At 40.1% G+C, this 20,789-nt stretch overlaps 1 protein-coding gene across 1 annotated transcript; it reads right to left on the minus strand.

Annotated features, from left to right (window-relative positions):
- Nucleotides 1-303: 303 nt before the first annotated feature.
- Nucleotides 304-15,718, minus strand: C1QTNF3 (C1q and TNF related 3). The gene is made up of 6 exons (XM_009904067.2): nucleotides 15,394-15,718; nucleotides 10,049-10,160; nucleotides 6,626-6,780; nucleotides 3,041-3,170; nucleotides 2,192-2,291; nucleotides 304-463 (listed from the first exon to the last, which is right to left on the minus strand). Exons 1-6 carry the CDS (start codon nucleotides 15,679-15,681, stop codon nucleotides 304-306), a joined length of 945 nt encoding a protein of 314 aa, XP_009902369.1. The 5' UTR covers nucleotides 15,682-15,718.
- Between the last annotated feature and the right edge of the window lie 5,071 nt (nucleotides 15,719-20,789).

Raw genomic sequence — 20,789 nt, forward strand, 5'->3', positions numbered from 1 at the left:
CCTTTGTTTTTCAGTTGCTTTGGAGAAAAGAGCAATAGGAACATGTAACAGCTTACTAAACATAACCCAGATGACAGTACAACTTCTGTGAGCCTCTGTGTCAACTACCTGATGTATTCAGCTCATCTCTGATACACAAATAACAATACATTGCATCGAAACAAGCCTCCCTGATCTTTCAATGTTGTAGTGCTATTCCACAGTCCAGAGAAAAATACAGCTCCAAAAAAAGAAGTTTCCTCAGATAAACATCTACTTGGTTGTTCTTTTGTTTGTTTGTTTGTTTTGTTGGATTGGGTTTTTTTACTTGGTTTCAAAAAGAAGAAACCCAGCAAAGGTGGAGAAGCGTTGATGGTCTCCATGGAGGGCTCCATTTCCCATTCGCAGCCAAACCTCATCTCCCTTCGCAAGTTTTAGGATTGCACTGTTTCCTGAGGTGTCTGCTTTCCCTTTTGATTCATAGCTGAGGATGAACATTTTAATGTTAGCTTTTTTTTCTCAACAGTGATCAATCAAACAACTTTTAAAAACAGAATCCAAGAAATCACGTTGTTATTCTGAGCAAAACTTCCTTAAAAGGCTTGCCAACATTTTTGCAGTTTTGTAAGTAAATTTTGGCATGTTTCTGCATTTGATAGTCTGTTTAAATTTTGAACCTTGCCTAATTGTATCATCTCATTCCTGAAATTCTAGGAGGTTTAACTTACCTGTTTCAGGACACAGGAACAAGTTTGTTGTTTATAATTAAACTGCTCATTCATAGATTCACAGATTTGTAGAATGGTTTGTGTTGAAAAGGACCTTAAAGATCATCTAGTTCCAACCCCTCTGCCATGGGCAGGGATACCTTCCACTTGACCAGGTTGCTCAAAGCCTCATCTAGCCTGGCCTTGAACACCTCCAGGGAGGGTACATCCACAGCCTCCATGGGCAATTTCTATGTAATATCCAGTCTAAATCTGCCCTCCTCAAGCTTCAGCCCATTCCCTCTCTTTCTATCAAAACAAGCCCTTGTAACAAGTCTCTTCCTGCTTTTCCTGTAGGCCCACTTCAAGTACTGGAAGGTCTCTGTAGAGCTGCCTTTCCTCCAGGCTGAATAGCCCCAACTCTCTTAACCTGTCCCCATAGGGGAGGTGTTCCAGCCCTCTGATCATATTCATGACTCTCTTTTAGATCTGCTCCAGTAGTCTGATGTTCCTCATATGCTGGGGTGCACCAGAACTGGATGCAGTATTCCAGGTTGCGTCTCACGAGAGTAGAGGGGGACAATCACTTGCTGGTCACACTTCTTTTGATGCAGCCCCTGATCCCATTGGCCTTCTAGGTCATGTTGAATTTTTCGCTTGCTGACACCCCTAACTCCTGCTCCCTGAGACTGCTCTCAAAACACAGAAACATAGAACTTTTTTGGCTGGAAGAGACTTTTAAAATCATCAAGTCCAACTGCCAACACAACAGTCCAGATTTCCTGTGATGCTCTTTTTACCCGGGGTTCATCCCAGGTAATTTTAAATGCCTTGAGGTTAGAGGTCTCATATGAGGTGAGACCATGTGCTCCTGGCACAGGCAGTAGGTAGAGACATGGAGCTCACACCATCCTGAGACCTTTTGTTGTAGGCCAATGTGTGCTGCCCTGCTGACTCCACATGAGTGCTGGTTCCATTTCCTGCGCTTGTTGCCTTTTCTGATATCAGTGACTCACAGGGAAAAAATAAGGAACTTTTTCTTTTGCAGGTAAGATCTACTGAGCAGGAAACATCCTTTGATAATGCTTCAGGTACAGGCTGTTGAAGAAACCTTAACAGCTTAAATGAATATGCTGTTATCTAAGTGCCTAAAATCCAGTGTGATCAATTTAAGCTCCTGTGTTTGTTCATTTTGGCTCAGCAGAGAAGCTTGGTTTTGGCTTCAGATGCCTGGGTGGTATTAAAGAATTTTTTTATATTTTTTTTTTAATCCATCTGGCTACAAACTTCTTGACCTGGTCCTTATAGAAGGTGGTAAGCCAGAGTGGATCCAAATATTTAAGATGAGGAGGGCAAAAGGCAATAGTTTTTCTTTGGGTTTAGTTTTTTTTTTTCTAACTTACAGAAATTCTTGAATTCTTGAATTCATGCTTCTTGAAATGTGAGTAAGCTATCATAAGTGTGGAAATGTGTCTTGCATTAAAATGACCTGGCCCTTCACTCACCTGTATAAGCTGAAAACTGTATTACCATTATGCATCAGGTACACATACACTTCCTCCACATCTTCGTGTTTCATCATGTTGAAGGTGAAGAAATACACCCCTGAAAAGATTACCAAATAAAACATGTGTGCTTCATAGAGGGAGGCAGTCATGTTGTAGACTTGTCTTCTTACTTAGAAAATGTAACAAGTAAGGCCAGTATTACCTTGCAGTTGTCAGTAGTTATTTTGCTTCTGCATATAGTGTGCCGAAATTAATTTTTATTCTGCACTTCTGGTTCTAGAGAAATCCCTGTGTTTTGACATGGCAAGACCCATCATTCTTCTCACTGCAAGGGAAATTTCCCAGAGGCTTTGTGTAGTGACCCTTCTCTCACCTTTTATTCCTTACCTTCTTGCTCCTACCATGTCTCAAAAGGGTAGCCTCCAGGTTAGCCAGGGATCAGCCTTAGAGGCTGTCAGCATATCACCCAGGTCAGGCAGGGCATGAGTGGTTTTAGCAAAACCCAGCGCAGCTAACCTGGCCAAACCCACTTCCTGAACAATGAAGACTCAGCCACTGCTTTTTCTTCTTGCACAACACACTCTTACTATCACTCTTTTTAGCTCTTTCTCTGACTGAAAGTGGCTGACAGTGTGTCAATGCAACCATGGCTTAACTGGCTGGCAAGCCCTCTCTTGGCTTGTTCATTTTCCAATTCAGTCTTCCCTTAAGTAGGTAGCAAGAGCTATGCAGAGCAAGATTCATCAGTGTCTTGTGAAAAGGCAGGCAAGTAATTTCTCAACTTTAATGACCACACTTCTCCCTGTAGCTCTCAAAATAGCATTATTTTGTTTTGTAAACACTCACCATTCACTGGAGCACCAAATCTTCCAGTCATGACATCAAAAAAATTTCCAACATTGGTTTCAACACTGCTGAAGATGATCCCACTGTTCTGGTTGCTGAAGTGAGTAGCCATGGAAGCCATGAATGCGACCTGCAGAAATGCAGTTTGATTCAGGCAGTCATTCACTAAAGGCACATGTGCAGGGGAATCAGCTACAGATTTTTTTTCCTGTGTTTACAGTCTGTTTATTTTCCTGGCAGAGATGTTCTTCTAGGGCCTGCTCCAAGGCCATAAAACTACAGTAAGAAAACTCCCATTGAATGAAACTGGAAGAGGACTAGGCTTCTTAGAGTCAATTGGACTATTCATGACTGTAAAAGTAACTGCATGAGCAAGTGTTTGCAGGTCAGGATATTTGGGATTTTATTTACTTTTAAGTCTCTCTAGAAAGATGTAACAGAAAACTGGTATTGAAATGGATGGTGTTTCTGGCAAAAGTGATTTAATTAACTTTTATATATTCCCCAGTGCATTTAGACTGAATATTGCTTTTAACTGAATGTGTGAAATAAACAATGATCAATAAAATCCATACCCATTAGTGCTTCTCACTAACTACCTTCAGATACATTAAATGTTTTTACTAAAGGTCCTCTAGAAGTGCACTTGTTGGGACTCAGCATTCAGTGTTTATTCTCTCTTAGCAGTTGCCCTTTACCCTTAGTTACGACAACAGAGGGTGGTGGAGACCAAAAGAGAAAACTAAGGAGATAAAGATTGTGCTTCAACTTCATGGTACTTTTGTAGTGAGACATGTTGGCTGTGGGAAGTATTTCGTAGCTTTCTGTGTGAAAGAGCAAAACCTCCCACATCAGACAATTCAAATTACCCTCAGCAAGACACCAAGGAATGACTCTGCTAACTTGCCTGGGCAGGGAAGAAGGTTCTCTCTTCTGTGAGTCTGTGATGCACTCATCTGACTGTCAGTAGATGGGACACAATCAGAATTGTGACAAGATGCCAGAAGGTCACACAGTAACTTCGTATTTTATTTCTATCTCTTAACTTCTTAAGATGACAAATGTTCAGTTACAGCTTTTACTGCCCATCATAAAAATTAGGGTGGGGTGGGGGGTTTTTAATTTATTTGTTGTTTTTTTTTTCCAAGACCCCAGCTATACTGATATTAAGAAAAAACAACATCCCAAACTTTTGATTTCAGATTGAAATGAGAACAGAACCAAACAGGCAAAATCAAATGCAAATCTGGATCCAACAATGGAAATCATTAGCCATCTACTCAGAAATGTGAAGAGCTCCAGATGTGAGGTGAAAGCTTAGACTCATTTTCCTTATCCCTGCATGAATGCATTTTCTGTGATGGCAAATTGTTAACTTCTTGCCTTGCAGCCAGGCTCACATCAGAGTTCATCATATGTTAAAGGAAAGCAGCTGCAATGGAAGCTGGATGGAATTTATAGCTTTTTTCTAGATTCCATTTTGCATGCTTTTTGACCTCAACCTACTTTTCTTGGACTAATCAGAAGAGTTGAAAGAGATGTACTTTCTACCTAGGGATCATTCTGAAGTAGCAGATCAACATGGACTTGCCAAGTCTTTCAAAATAATCCTGTACTTAAAACAGTATGGTATTTAGAAGTGCATTCTCCTCTACCTACCCCTGCTCTAAAATTCTTAAGCATGGTGCTAACAAGAAATGTATATGCTATATATATGAAAAGAATTTTTAAACACATCTGTTAAAAACAGTGATGGAATTTTACTTGGAAATAAGTATTGCAATATGAGCTTTTGTTATTGAGTGTTCTTTCAGTTTTCAGCTTATAATTATATTGCCACCACTGCCTTTATGTAAGAAAAAAATGCTGATAGCTCATTCAGAATGACAAAAAGACTTTGTGTTGAATGTAAACACTACAAATATGGTTTTATATGTTTATAATGTTAAATCTTTAGGAGTACTTATTTACTGCTTTATTTAAAAAATCCAGTAATTTCGGAAACTATTTTCACTGTGAATTTTATTTTGTGCAATTATTCCATTTTCATGCAACCTGGGGTAGAGAATCAAGCATATGCAATGCCAAGAAATCCCAAGCTGTTTTTTCACACTGCTCATTTTAGTTGTACTGTTGATTTTGCTGTTAATGTGCATGCCTTTTTTGAACATATGAAAAATACTAGGAATGACTGTTTCTGGGAAAGATCTGTAAATAGATCAGAACTTCATTTTTTTCCCATTTACATGTTTTCTATATTCCATTTTGTCCCTTCTGTGGTGAACTTGGTCTGGGGAGTATGAATCAGACTTAGACACTTCCGTTTAAGTTGTGTATGTGTGACTGGAGATGTAAAGTTCCTCAGAGTTTCTGGAGATCTTCATACATTGTGATGGATGAAGTTTCATTTGTCCAAAAGCAGCAGTGACTGCCAGATTAAGCTGAGCTGCTCTTTAGGATTCCCCTACAGGGGGCCAGCTAATCTGACCTGCAGAAGGCCCTTCTTGTCTCCAGTGGCAGTTGGAGACCAGGAGGGATAAATCTCAAAGGCTTACTATTCATCTAAATCTTGTCTTTAGACTTCAGCTGTGCTACATCGTATAGTCAAGTCTTCCTGCTATTTCAGATGAACTGCTTATATATAGTGCAATATAGACTGCAATATGCAGAGTGTATATATATATATAGTGCAATATGAACTGCAATATACAGTGTGGATGACCCTTTTAAATCCGCTTTGCAACATCAGCCAAGGGTCTTAGTTATCCAAGTCCCATTTGCTGCTAGTTATCTTAAGAAAGGTACAAAGCATCTCAGCCATATTGCAGGTATATATACATACATAAGCTCTCTGCCATCTGTCAGATTCCTGGAACATGAAGAAGCTCTCATTAAAAGAGCTGTGTGACTATGCCAACAGGATCTTGAGCCCAAACACATATATCCCACACCTCAGCAGAGCTTATCAGCTCAGTCTTAAGCTCAGGTTTTAATGATTATCTGGCTTTTGAGTAGTTCTTTTATAACATGTTTAAGGTATCTATACATAAACCCACAGATAACTAATGAGGCATGTTTTTCAAAACCAAAGGACTTCTGCCTGCACTCAGAGGTTTTTGGCCCAATACTTTGAGGAGTTGGATACATACACTTCTGAGAATCTCACAAATCCTGACTGACCCAAGAAGCACAGGCAAGAGCATAGACACTCCTTCACTCTTTCCATATGCCATAGGAAGCACAGTTATGTATATGATATAGCTTGATAGAAAAAATGAGAGTACTTGCTATTCTCCTTTAAGGATCCAGATACTGGCTTTCTGCCCTAAAATGGAATCATACATTTCTTCCTGCCCATATCTCATCTGGATTTTTACTCTAAAGAAAGACTAAGAAAGAAACCCTAATATTTTTCAGGAAAGTGTGGCAGACCACATTTGCCAGTCACAACAAGAACTATGTATGCCTCACACTGTATTAATTTACAGCGGAATTTGCTTCACAAGTATCTTACAGTAGTTAGGCAGAGAAGGAAACCATAACCTGAGAATTGCTGCAGCCAAAACAAGCCGGAGATTTTTTTACCTGTAGCTCTGGGGGAATCCCAGGGTAGCCCTTCTCGCCTTTGGGTCCATGATGGCCACGCTCTCCCCTCGGTCCCATATCTCCTTTGTCTCCTTTCTCACCTTTGGCTCCTTCCTGGCCAGTTGCTCCATTATTGCCATTGTTTCCATGATTTCCTTAAAGGAAGCAGCCCTTTCAGTTTATCTTAAATAATTTCAAATAGTGTATTTTAACAGATAACTACAACAGGATCCTTTTCCACTGGTTGGCAGCACATGGGCCTGTCAATACTATAAAATCCAGACTGAGCTGTGACGGATATAGAGTGGTATAGTTAAACTAAAGGTGAAAGTTTTGATGGAGCATTGACTGATGTTTAGGAGTGAACCCAAATGCTATCTTGGTGTTGCTGAATCAGCTGTTGATCACAGTATCACAGTATCACAGTATAACTAAGGTTGGAAGAGACCTCGAGGATCATCAAGTCCAACCTGTCACCACAGACCTCACAACTAGACCATGGCACCAAGTGCCACGTCCAATCTCCTCTTGAACACCTCCGGGGAGGGAGACTCCACCACCTCCCTGGGCAGCACATTCCAATGGTGAACAACTCTCTCGGTGAAGAACTTTCTCCTCACCTCAAGTCTAAACCTCCCCTGGCGCAGCTTGAGACTGTGTCCCCTTGTTCTGGTGCTGGTTGCCTGGGAGAAGAGACCAACTCCTTCCTGGCTACAACCACCTTTCAGGTAGTTTTAGAGGGCAATGAGGTCACCCCTGAGCCTCCTCTCCTCCAGGCTAAACAATCCCAGCTCCCTCAGCCTCTCCTCATAGGGCTTGTGCTCAAGGCCTCTCCCCAGCCTTGTTGCCCTTCTCTGGACACCTTCAAGTGTCTCGATGTCCTTCCTAAACTGAGGGGCCCAGAACTGGACACAGTACTCAAGGTGCAGCCTAGTCAATGCAGAGTCCAGGGGCACAATGACTTCCCTGCTCCTGCTGGCCACACTATTCCTAATGCAGGCCAGGATGCCATTGGCCTGCATGTTCCAGTTTATTGTGTTTTGTGAGAAATGTGCAAAGACAAGACGTTAGCAGCAGTAAGGCTCAAAAAAAGTGAAAGCCACTGCCTATTGACACATACTAACCTGCCAGCATGAGCACTGTTTCTTTTCCTTTTGTGCAAAAACTTATTTCCTGATAATTTAAGATAACAAGGACAGAATAGTACAATTTTATGTAACATTTTGGTATCTTTAAAACATGTCTACACAAATGAAGGTAGCTGTAGCCTTAATTTAGATAAATGACACATCTGTACTAAGAACGGGAGAGGGATTTCTCAGGGTGCTGGTTAGCTTGATGAGGCTGATTGATTTCATGCTCCTAGGTTGAAAGACGGACATATTTTTTATAATGAAGGTTTTCTGACAGTGCTTCTTGTATAAAGGGTCATTATAAAAACATATTCCTGTATCTACAGTATTGCTTACTTCCTGATGTTTACTGAGGTAATTACTGAGCAAACACCTGTGTGACTGAGAAATTTTTAAGTTGGCTAGAGTCACTGAGGAATTAACTACTCAGGAGATTAATTAATGTCATCATTATTCTAATTCTACCTGATTTGAAACAGATTATTTGCCATTCTGCTTGCTCTGGCTACTAATTCACAAGAATTATATTATCTGAGATCAAATCTAATGATTCTGTGATTCACTAGAGTTTTTGTACTAGAAAAAATATTGCTTCAAACAAGGAATCTAAGTTAGGAAAGAAATTAAGCAAGTTTTTGCTTAAATAGAGAAATCAATAGCTCTTAAAAATAACAAGTATAATCATAGAATCACAGAATCATGTAAGTTGGAGAAGATCTTTAACATCATTGAGTCCAATTAACACGATCCTTCATGTAAAGCCAGAACTACTGCACCAGTTCAGAACACAGATTTGAAAGTCACATTTGATGCCATTAAAGGAAGCACAGCTGTTGTTATTCCCTTTATGGACACAATGGTGTAAAATACAGCAGATGAAAGAGACAGAAATTATGGGGTGCAGAAAGTTCGTGAAAGTTGCTGTTAGACATCTTTTCATGACATGTTCATGACAAAGTGAGACTGAGACATATTCTTACATCAGGAAAGGGCAAACCTGGGGCTTGGTCTGTGTCCCAGTGTGTCCACTGAAGCCTTGTAAGTATGGGTCTAATACAAAATCAACACTTTACTAATATCTAATGCAATGTTTCTGTACAAGAGGCCTTCACAGGATTTCACAGAGTCACAGAAACATTCAGGTTGGAAAAGACCCTCAGGATCACCAAGTCCAACCAAGAACCCTACTCGACAAAGTTCACTTCAAAACATATCCCCAAGCACCACATCCAAATGACATTTAAATGCATCAAGGGTTGGTGACTCAACCATCTCCCTAGGCAGCCCATTCTAATGCTTGACCACTCTTTCTGTGAAAGTTCTTTTCCTAATGTCCTGTCTGAACCTGCCCACTCACAGCTTGAGGCCATTCCCTCTTGTTCTATCACTAATTATGTGAAGAGGAGGCCAGCACCAGCCTCTCTGTAATGATGCATTTATTTGATGCATTTATGTATTTATTTGTGTGAGTGTGCAAGATTTTTTTGACATGTTAAGGTCAGTACATTTGTGAGACAGAAGGATTATAAAGTTGAATTTTTATTATGATAACAGAAGATGTAAGCTTTGAAGATGAGTCCCATCTGTCAGCCACCAACATGTTCTTTTACCTTATATATCTTCTTTGGGAACTATGATTTTCAAATCCCTAAAGGCAGCTGCTATAAAAATAACGTACACCAACAGGAGTCTAACTGTCTCTTTCCCTTCTCTAAGCAATTATTTCTCAATACCAATTTTCATATTGAAGTATACCCTTTTCTTATGCGTCTTGTTTTGTATGCATTTTCAATAGAAAGAAAAAAAGAATAAAAGAAGGAATAAGAAGGCATTCCATGAGAGAGTCAAAGCATGCATGTCTGTAAAATATTGGTTAGCAGTACAATGATGACAAAAACACATCTTGAATGCAGTACACAATAGCATAGCTGGATATTAAAGGGTTATTGCAATAATCAGCTCCAGCAAACAAGTTCTTCCAGCTTTAAAGGAAGCTGGAGACCAATTTGCCCTAGAAATGTGATAGGATTACTTTTAGTAGGAACTTCTGAATGTTGAATTTTGATAACAAATGGGTTTTCACTGGAAAATACTTTAAAGTCTAGTAGAAAATCTCTGTCTCCCCAGAAATTACAGCAAATCTGCTTCTTGCATCTATCCCAAGCAACTCATGTTTGGACTATTCACTGGTAGTTCATAGAACACCTTGTAATTTCTAGCCTGTGCCTGGAATTAGACTGATTTTTAAAAAAATAAATAATTTTTTTAAAAAAATTAAATTCATGTTTACCTGGCATCCCAGGGGGCCCAGGTGGTCCTGGAGGCCCTTGATAGAGACGAACTCCAAAGTCACCACGGCAGCAGGAACTACAGTCTGGATTCTGTGGTCCAGTTTGTGGGGGCTAAGTGCATAAAAATAAGCTTTAAATGGCTTATTCATGAAAGGAGATCATCAATCATATACATGTCAGTTACAGGGTCTTCATTATATATCTTCTGTTTATATACTTGTTAAGCTTTAGAAACACTTACCTGGGCTGAAATCTCCCATACTTAGGTTGTCACTGAAGATGTTTTTTTGTTTGTTAGGTTGTTTTTGTGTGTTTGTTGGGGGGGGTGTAGTTTTTTGTTTGGTTGTTTGGGGTTTTTTTGAGGGGGGTGTTGTGTTTTTTTTCTGGAAGATTTGAGAGAATAGCTCTTCAAGTGAATATTTTTAAAACCCCAGCTTGTTCTCTGAGATAATGAGTGGTTTGAATGTAAATAGCATCAAGTAATGAAAATTAGATGAATATTCAGTTGAGTCTCTATCCTTTTTAGTGATCCCACATTTCATCTGATCTTTTTTTGTACATAAGGCTTTGTACAATGAGTGGTAGGAACACAAGCGACCTAATCTGACCTTCAGTAATAAACTATCCTCCAGTAAACATAAAGAAAACTGTGTTGGACCAGCCAAAGGAGATGTTAAAATATGCCTGTGTTGCTTATTCCTGTTCATGGCCCCTAACTGTCCGATACTGTCATTATAGTTTCATAATAGTTTTGATTCCGTGCTTTTCTTTAATTTTATGCACATGAATGGAGTCTCATTCAATCCTGTCTGGACTTCATAACTAGGTTCTTGCAATGATTTAGCTGTCACAAATCTTCCAATGGCTTAGCGGAGGTAGAGGTTCTGGGTTTGATTTTATGTCTCCACCTCCTTCTTATTTCTCCCTCCTTCTTATTTCTCCCTCCTTCTTATTTCTCCCCTCTTCTCCCATGCAGTTCTTCGCTATTATCCTGAGGTGCAAGTCTGTAGTCCTTAAATCCTGGAGGGGGACAGTTACACCAATCCAGCCACTACTTTTCTCTGATCATTCTACTATTTGTCTTCCATTCATCTGTCTCATCCTCAAGTTACTTGCCTTATGTAGACCTATGGGTTTAGTGGCAGCAAACAAGCTTCTAGTGGGATAGAAACTGCCAAATGAATGTATAGATTTCACCTGGATGAGCTTGAGAAGTGGGCCCCTGTGAACCTCTTGGGGTTCAACAAGACCATATGCAAGGTCCTGCACATGGATCAGTGCAGTCCTTGGTATCAATACAGGCTGGGGGCAAAGGGATTGAGACCAGCCCTGCAGAGAAGGACTTAGTAGTGCTGCTACTGGCAAGTAGGTCAAGGGAGGTGGTTCTCTCTTCTGTTCTCTCCTGGGGAGATGTCACCTGGAGTTCTATGTCCAGCTCTGGAGTCCTCAGCACAAGAAGGACATGAATGTGTTGGCGTGTTGCTCTGAAACACTAAAGCTCTCTGCCCATGTTTTGAACAATACCAAGCACACCCTCTGAAGTCACTGATTTCAAGAAGCTTGGGAGCTTGTATTTATGGATACAGAAAACTCCTTTCATGCTATCAAAATACTGTGACTCCTTCAATGGGACAAACACGTCTCCTCACTAGCTGGAGCCACTGACAGTGGAACTACCATGGGAATAAATGCTAAGCTGACAGCTCAACAAATATGCTTCATATTCAAGGAGATACGGAAATGTTAGAACTTGCCAACAGGCAGGAGAGCTTAATTTATAGGATTTTTGGTCAATAGTATGCTTTTTTAACCTTAATACTGGGGGTTTTGGTTTTTTTGTGGTTGGATGATTGGTTTAGTGGGTTTTGGGTTTTTTTTTTGGTTGGTTTTTGTTTGGTTTTTGGTTTGCATTGTTTGGGGGGGGGGGGGGGGGGGGGTTGGGTTTTGGTTTTTTTTGTTTGTTTGTTCTTTAAATGAGTTCTACCTGTTGGACTGTTTGTTCCTGGAGAGCCTGTGTATCTTTCTTGCTGTTTTCTCTCTCCCAGTTGTTAGGGAGAACTTAACTGACAATTGCCAGACACAGTGTTTAAAGCTTTCCTAATATGAGAGCAGAAGTAGCCCTGATTTTGGCTCATTTTCAGTCCTTGAAGGGAAGCCAAGTACAAGAAGACTGGAATTGCACAAACAATTTTCACCACCTGAAATGCAAGTGTTGAGTATAGCACTGAGATTAAAATCTCCAAATGTTTTTTGAGAGTACTTCCTTTTCTTATTAAATAAAATGCAAACTGTATATACTCCTGCCAAGAACAAATAATAAACAAATAAGTGATTTCGGCCTAGAAATACCCAAAGAGTTAGAACTGTAGATAGCAGGAAGGGGAAGACATGACTTCATGAAACTGGACTGCATATGATACTTCTCTCTCTGAAGAGTCAGATTTGGGTTTATACACAGTGGACTGAAATTCTGAATGATGTTATTAGTAGCTAAACAGCTATGTTACCATAAAACAGGTATTAGTGTTGCTCATAACCAAATGCAATTTGGCATTACCTCTCAAAATGCTTAGCAGATTATTATGTGCAACGAGGTAATGAGGCAAGTCCTGCTGGCTTGTTTGCATGAGAACAATCCCAGAGATTTCAAAATAACTACTTACCCAAGTTATAAAGTAGTATTGATTTATTGTCTTTAATAATCCTTTGACTAGGAGGAAAAAAAAATGTTCACAGTCACCTGCCAAGAACAATGAATTTTCAGGATACTCTTTTAGTCTCTGAAAACAAAGAACTTCTCAAAGAGTACATTTAAAGGGATTCTGTTCCCAAAGCAAAATTACACTCAAATGGGACAAAGAGATCAATTATTACTTACTTGCCAGAGATGTCTGGGCAGCCTTTTGCACATGAATTTATTACACAATGAATCTTTGGCTTTGCTCTCAGAAACTGAATATGATTTAGGAGCTTCTGAAATTCATCTGCCACTTGATATCCTAGTACAGATAGAATACTGGAAACATTTCTGAGTCTAGCTGCTGAATTTCCTATGATTTAGTATGTAAGAGGCAGTTCTAGGCAAGAGGTGAAGGTAAAATTCCTTTACCTTAAATCTATGATCCCTAACATTTTGATTTCCTAATAAATTGTATGGGGTTTGGTCATATTGTCTAAGACAATGCAGAAGTTGAGTAATGTATATCTAAGGTTCTTAGCTCCTGTGATGAATGCTAAATAGTTTGTCTCTGTGGTCCTCCCTGACCTAACAAAGAATTAAACAAATGAAAATTGCCAAAATAACAGTAAAATGCCAGTAAGATGAGAGGTACCTGAAGGTTTTTGAAGCACAACCTGAGAAGGAAGAATGTATCTGGCATGGTTCTCACCAGTCACTAAGAGTTCTTGTGCTTGAGGAGGGGACATTAAGTTACCAGCAGCAGGGAGACTGGTCCAATACAGCAAAGACAAATGCTGTTGTCTCTGCTCCACAACAGGGAATGGGACCTTTAAAACACTTTAGCAAGAGGGTAAAAATCTCCAGCCACAGATAAAGTAACCAAGAAAGTAGGGCCTTGGGTATGAAACAGCTTTCAGATAGCTCAAGGGGAAGAGAGAGATTTTACATGAATTAAAAAATAGCTGGAGATGGAAAATACTTATTGCATCAGCCACTCTGTGATAGATTATCCCCTGCTAGTGCTCCTTCTCATTTCAGTAAGTCAAAAATTGCATCATTTTCCCAGCAAAAATTGCTTCTTAGGAACATCTGGCAGGTAAATGGCAGTCATCAGCTATGCTTGGACTTGCTGGTCTCCATTTTAATGTCACAGCCTTTTTCCCCAGCAGGCAACTCCAAACATGTTGCATTAAAATCTCTGATGAGAGAAATGTGTCCCAAACAGAGTAACACTCTGTGAGGAAGAGTTTGATCCCTAAAAAAGTCTCTTTTTGTATTAAATTATCTGAAAAAAATAACATTGGATTAAAGGGCAATCTTCTTTAAGTACCAGTAATACATGGTCTTTAGTATGTATGCAGTTTCACAATTCTCTCTGCTGTAGAGATATGCACACACAAGCTGGCTCATTGAACTATATACCTGATGGTTTAAGCCTTTTATATACTGCAAGTGCAATTTAACATAACTACACTGAAACGTCCATTTTGCTGAGTTCACTGGAGGAACTTGTAACTGCTGCCCAAGAAATATGTAATGCAAAGCACTATCAAATTTAAATGTAAGGAATATTATGGTGTATTAAACCTATTTCCATACTTGGATGTGTTTCAGTTCCTCAAGCCTTCTGCTGGGTTAACATCAAACCTCTCCTCTTCTCTACTTATCACAGAGTGAGTTATTATTCAACACTTGTCTGCATGTCCATGATTTTTGGAATTAAAAATATCATAGTTTGCTCTGAAAGAGTTTCAAAAGAGAAATTGTGAAATATACAGGACACAACCATCTGCATCAGCAATAGGAACAAAATGCTCATGTTCTTGTTGTTTCTGAAAAATATCAAACAACAAAAAACTTCATTTGAGTGGAATTTGGATTTGCCTAGTGCTGGAATAAGCTTCATCTCCTGCCCTTCAGAAATCTCCTTTTAAATCTGGACAGCAATATTTTATGTATAACCAAGTTGTGACATTTCCCTTTTGCTATAAACTACATACCATAATATCTAAAAAGCAATGTAAAAAGGCACGGAAAGATTCCCAGTTTAAAACAAAGACACTACAGGTAATTTAGAGTTTTTTTCTGAGTCTTTTCTCTGAAACTGTCAAGCTGATACATATTACTAAATCTGCTCTTAATGTTAGTAACTGATTGTGGTTTTTCCCAAGCTATTCCTTGGAATAAAATTTTCAACACTCAGAGCTTCATTAAGTTAGACTCAAGCTCAAAAAAAATATACTTTATGTCAGCAATTTTAAAGTTATCATCTGCTAAATTAACTCTTCCAAATACCTATATAAATTCTGTAATTTTCCCTCACATCCAAACAAGTTAACAGAATCTAAAACTTTAATATATTAAGTAATACCTTGGAAAATTAAGAAACTCTATATCAGAATATATGATTGCAATGGATCACAGTTTCAGCAAAACAAAAGGCTTCTGTCTATATTGAAAGCAGTGTCCCCAAGCACTGCTGGTTCTACCAGCTTGTTAAAAGATCCTACAAAGCAAATCAGCAGGATACAGACCAGTAAACAGCTTTCATAAAAATAATTTCATAAATGTATCACTAATAATCTTAGCCAAAAAAAAAAAAAAGTAAATAAATAAAAATCTCATAAGCTTTAAAGACATCTTTAGAAGATTAATTCAGAGTACCTGGACTCTATCTGAGGTAGTCAGTTCTACATCATCTACCTCTGATCTCAGGACTTTTTGGTCTGTAGAAGTGTTATTATCAACAGTCCACTCTACAAGTTGACTCCGCTGATTCAATATTTCCCTGCTTCTGGAACTTTTATGGCCAGTCTGGTGGTGACTTTGCAAGACTTTGGCCACTGGTTTATAAGATCTTCTGCTCACCTCCATGTATTCTTCTTGACACAGGCAAAATGGAAGAAAAAATAAAGCCAGTAGATGCCAATTGATGAAATCCTTCTCTGCCATGTTATTCAAAATAAGGAGTCCAGCAAATGCCTTGCAGAAGGAGAACCTCTTTGCTGCACGAGGAGCTATGTGGTCCTTTCAGCTTTTCCACTAGTATGCCTGGCACTGAGATCAGTACCAGGTTTTATACGGTTGTGTGCAATAAATAAAACTGAAAATGCCAAGGTGACAGGATCCTTCATCCAGAATCAGTCATGCTCCTTTAAACAAACCAGGCATTATTCACCACTTCTCCACCACAAGGAAAATTGATTTGTATGCTGGAAATGACCACAGCATTTAACGGACTCCTGTGGTTCCTATCTGGGGGCATTAAAAAATGTAGCACCTTTTCTTTGGCATGTTTTTGTTTAAGTGTGAAAAAATGTGATGGAAATGGAGAACATGTGGCTAATGGTTTACACTCCTTGATTAGACATGGAAAGGCAGTGAATTCATACTCTTAAATGTCTCTTGGACACAGTCACCTTCCTTATTTGCCAGGAAATTCACACACACAACTGCGTCAGCCCAGTCCGAAAAATCCTTCCAAGAGCAATTAGGAAACAAAATCACAAGAGGAGCTTTTGCATATGATCCTGACCCAATGGCTGCTTCTGACTATGCTTTTCATTCACTGAAAGAAAAATATTGAATCTCTGACAGTTGGCCAATGGTGGAAGGAAACGATAAGCAGCTCTTGAAAAACTAGGTTGAATTCAGATTCACAGAGCCCCATTTCTCAGGATTAGTTCAATCTACTGAGGCAGTGATATTCTTTCCCTTGAGTTCCCAGGTTTTTTTCCTAATTTAAACTGCCAAACCAAGTTTTATTTCTTTGCTACCAGGCAAATATAAATTTACTAGAGGCTTATTTCCGACTAAATCAAATTATATATGCATAATAATATCCTTATTATATTTTTGAACCACCCCCTAGTATCCTCTAGAAAGCCACAACTGCAGAATGCAGCTCTCACAAATGCATACACAGCCACACCCCCCACACCCCCCACCAACCATTCCAAGAGCAAGTAGCTGTTCGGCCTGTGAGAAACACTTCACCAGAAGAGGAGACTCAGGTGACCTTATTGCTCTCTACAACTACCTGAAGGGAGGTGGTAGACAGGTGGAGGTTGGTCTCTTCTCCCAGGCAGCCATCACCAGAACAAGAGGACACAGTCTCAGGCTGCGCCAGGGGAGGTTTAGGCTGGAGGTTAGGAAGAAGTTCAATACAGAGAGAGTGATTTGCCATTGGAATGGGCTGCCCAGGGAGATGGTGGAGTCACCATCATTGGAGGTTTTCAGGAGAAGACTTGATGCGGTGCTTGGTGCCATGGGTTAGTTGATTAGGTTGGTTGGATTGGTTGATAGGTTGGATGCGATGATCTTGAAGGTCTCTTCCAACCTGATCTATTCTATTCTATTCTATTCTATTCTATTCTATTCTATTCTACATGGCTACAACATTACTGAAGGCATCATTCCTGGGGAATGATTCCTGGCCTCACAATGCAATGGTCTGGCTCATGCTCAAGTTGTTCAGTGCTGACCAGGCTGCTTAGTGTTTGGCAAGGGCTCCTCTGTGACTACTGGAGTCCCCTGTGCCTCTAAGTTATCCCACTTTCTGCACCCCCCACCCCACCCCACCCCCGATTTTTCCTTTCTGCTCAGTGGTGAAGGGTGCTACTTCAGATGTTTTCAGAGCACAGGCTAAGTTTGCGTGTCCAAGGATGGGCTGTGAGGGAACTGAGAGCACCAGGAGCCTGTCGGGATGGTGGTAAAGATTTCATCCATCCAGAAGGTCATCTCTGAAGCTAGTGATCCACAGGTATCACTTGATTTAGAGAGGGAGCTAGTGCATCACAAAAGACAGCCTGGAAACAAAACCAAAATGGGACCAATTGCAACGCCAAGATCTGTCAGTGAAATGAGGTGCTAAGTTATTTGATAACATAAAAAGTCGTAGGCATAGCAGTATGCTATGGCAGAAAAGCACAACACAGGCACTGCTAAAAACAGGAAATTAATTACATGTATTAAAATGCCCTGGCTTCACTGACCACAGCTGCAAGGGCCAGTTATCCTTTGTCTTCACTCCCTAGAGTATTACTGGGATAGGAGTTACATAGGGAGCATCTGAAGAAGCTAAGCCTAATCTTAATCATTGTGAAATCACAGGAAGCTCTAGTTTTGACCCAAAGTAAGGACAATAAGCCTCAAGGAGCAAGAATTTTTAAAGGGACTGCAGCTGCCATGTCTAAATCAAAGATAAATCCAGGAGATAGAGCTGTGAAGAATGTGAAGGCCATTCATTCACACCTTTGCAGATACTGAAAGGGTGTGCAATTGGTATTTACTGAGTGATGGTGAGAATGCTCTTGAATGATGGTGAGAAACCACTCTGGTTCATGTTCATATCATTTCTGTGGGAGACAGCAGGGCAAGTCACATTATAGGAGGAGGTGATGGCTGGAGATGCAGTGGAGAAGCTTGAGCAACGCTGAGTTGAAGTATGTCTGCTGGTGGCATAAAAGCAAAGGGTATCAGCATTGGCCTGCAGCCAGCCACTTGCCTTAGTAATTTCCTATTTAACAGCTCACAGAGACAAGTGTGGGCCTGCATCAGTCCACTAGAAAGGCAGTGACAGCCTCCATGGACACATGTGGTCCAGGCTGAAACAGCACAGGGGCCACTAGGACTGAAGGCAGGTCTTCCCTTTTATTTCCTTCTCTATTGGCCAAGTGTGGTATAGGAACAGAGACCTCAGTTGCTGTGAACTCAGTATTTCCCCTGAGGATAAACATGACCTGCTGCTTTCAGCACTCCTGTTGTCTTGGTAACAGCCTCAGGAACAGGGGCAGCTTCTGGTTATCTCAGCCCACAGCCTTGCCAGACAGAGCTGTGTCTCCCTGCTTCATGCTTTTATTGTATTTATCTCCTTTATTTTGAAGCTCTAATGACAAGAATCTTTATTTTATTTCAATGAAATCATAGATTCTCAAGCCAAATATTCAGGATCATTGAACAACACTTCATAGATTAGCTCCAGAGCCTTGCTTCTGTGTATATATGTTAATTAACTGAAGAGCCTTACTTTATGACTACTGAAAATCCTGATTTAAAAAAAAAGAGAGAGAGAGAAAGAGATCGAGAAAACCCCAAAACCCAAGTATTCCACTTATTTCACTGGGCAAGGAGCAATGGAAAGGAATTTACTGGAGAGAGAAACAAGACTTCTGAAAACACATTTCCAGATTTTTAGAAGCTGCTGCCACCAAAATGGGTTTTTTCAAGTGGAGGGTATTTTCTTGTTAGGAAGGTAGTTTGAAAACCCTGGACTCTGAAATTTGGAATGACTCAGAGATTAACATTAATTTATCTTGGCACTTAATAATTTGATTCAGCAAGTGCTGGTATATCACTGATGTTTTCAGCTGCTGTTAGGGCTTTCATGACTTTCCAAATCTTTCCCAGGAGCTTCCTGTGCCAAATGTTTCCAATGTGAGTAATGAACATCCACAGCACCCATGTCCCAAAGGGTGGAGGAGTAAACCAAAAGACATTAGGGCTTCAAAGTTCCCATCTATCATTTTGTGCAAAACCTGAAAAAAGGCATATTTCTTGGCAGCTATTAGAAAGAAGAAAGATTTCATTCCTTGCTTTCTAATAGAGTCCAGTTGGTTCCTACCCATCACTGTTCTGGTAGTTTGATGCTACACAGATTTTTTCAGTCTGAATTAATAATGGAGTTTAGACTTTGCTCTTTTATTTCCAATCTTTTGAACAGACATCTATTTGCAGAAATCTCTGCTGTCCATCACTCTCCTCTATGTCTTCAGCAACAAATAGCTCACCCATAAACTCATTGTCTGCAGGCAGAAATTTTGGACTCAGAAGTAGAAAGCAATGTAGGGACTGATTGTAATTCTCATTCTTGTTCTCCAGGTGGTCAAATACGCTTATCCAAATGTGTGAACTGAATCTAAACTAGTAAGACATCAAAATAGCAGTGTTTTGAATCAAACACTTTGTGGAATAAAGCACTGAAAATGCTTTATGCTCAAAGAGAAGATCCTACTTAACTGGAGATGATAAAAACACTGATCTGAAAGTCTTAGGTTTGCTTTTAGTTGCAGGGCTGGTGTGCATTGCAGGAGCACTAACACGAAGAATAAAATCTGACCCCTTCCCTACCTCTTCACTGTGTGTTTGCACACTCAGCATTACCCTTCCTGCCTTGGCCAGCTGAGATCAAGCACAGCCATAATTACCTTTCCCCTGCTGGTCTCTGGCAGCAGGATATGCCTGTATCTGGTAATCAGCAGTTTAAGATGAAATGAAGCACATGGATCTGCTTAATGAGATATCAGCTAAAATGCAGTAACTGCTATGTAAAAGCTGCTTCCCTCCTTCTTTGCAAACAAAGACTGTTCTGTGAGAAGGGAACTCTTATTACTGTGTTACTCATACTGACATTGGGTTATGAGTGAAGTTATTATGTAAAAATGCAGGCCATTTTTTCAAGAGGCAACAAAACAAAATTATTTTAAGTCAATCAATCAATCAATCAAAAGCAGCCTGCTGCTGCCCAGACAGGCTTGTGTTTGTAATTAAACATTCACAGTTCCTTCACTAAGAAACAATTATATTTACAGGGATAACTCCTCCATACTGGACACAGAGGTAATCTGCATCTGCCTAGATGATATTTGGAGGTCTCTTCCAACCCAGACCATTTTATGATTTCACAACTAATCTCCACAGAGCCTCAGTGAGAGAGCCAGGCCACAGATGAAGAGATGAAGCCCACCCAGCATTGTGCCATGATACACTGACCACTAACAATGTCCTGGCCTGCCATAGTTCTCTAGGCTCATTATGTCCCAGGTGTGCTTCAAGCCTTGCTTGCCCTCAGGCCTCAGTGTGGCTTTGAAGCCTTTACTCATGCTGATGCTGACCACTGCATAGACACAGGAACAAGAATTTTTGTTGAAGGTTTCTGTGATCTGATTCTTGTTTCTGCAGGAGTTTTGGTCAGTAATAGGGATTCAGTCAAAATCCACCACCCACCTTGCCAAGGGAGCCACCAAGAGGAAAGCAGATTCATGAGGCTTTCCAAGCACTGA

The sequence above is a fragment of the Dryobates pubescens genome, chromosome Z (genome assembly GCF_014839835.1).
Source record: "Dryobates pubescens isolate bDryPub1 chromosome Z, bDryPub1.pri, whole genome shotgun sequence".
Classification (NCBI taxonomy): Eukaryota; Metazoa; Chordata; class Aves; order Piciformes; family Picidae; genus Dryobates; species Dryobates pubescens.

What these genes read in the sequence shown, in the direction of transcription:
- C1QTNF3 (XM_009904067.2), bottom strand. Translation starts at nt 15,681, where the DNA reads ATGGCAGAGAAGGATTTCATCAATTGGCATCTACTGGCTTTATTTTTT. An exon ending in CTACCTCAGATAGAGTCCAG is followed by an intron (nt 10,161 to 15,393) that starts GTACTCTGAATT and finishes TTATGCACTTAG; the next exon opens with CCCCCACAAACTGGACCACA. An exon ending in ATTTGGTGCTCCAGTGAATG is followed by an intron (nt 2,292 to 3,040) that starts GTGAGTGTTTAC and finishes TAATCTTTTCAG; the next exon opens with GGGTGTATTTCTTCACCTTC.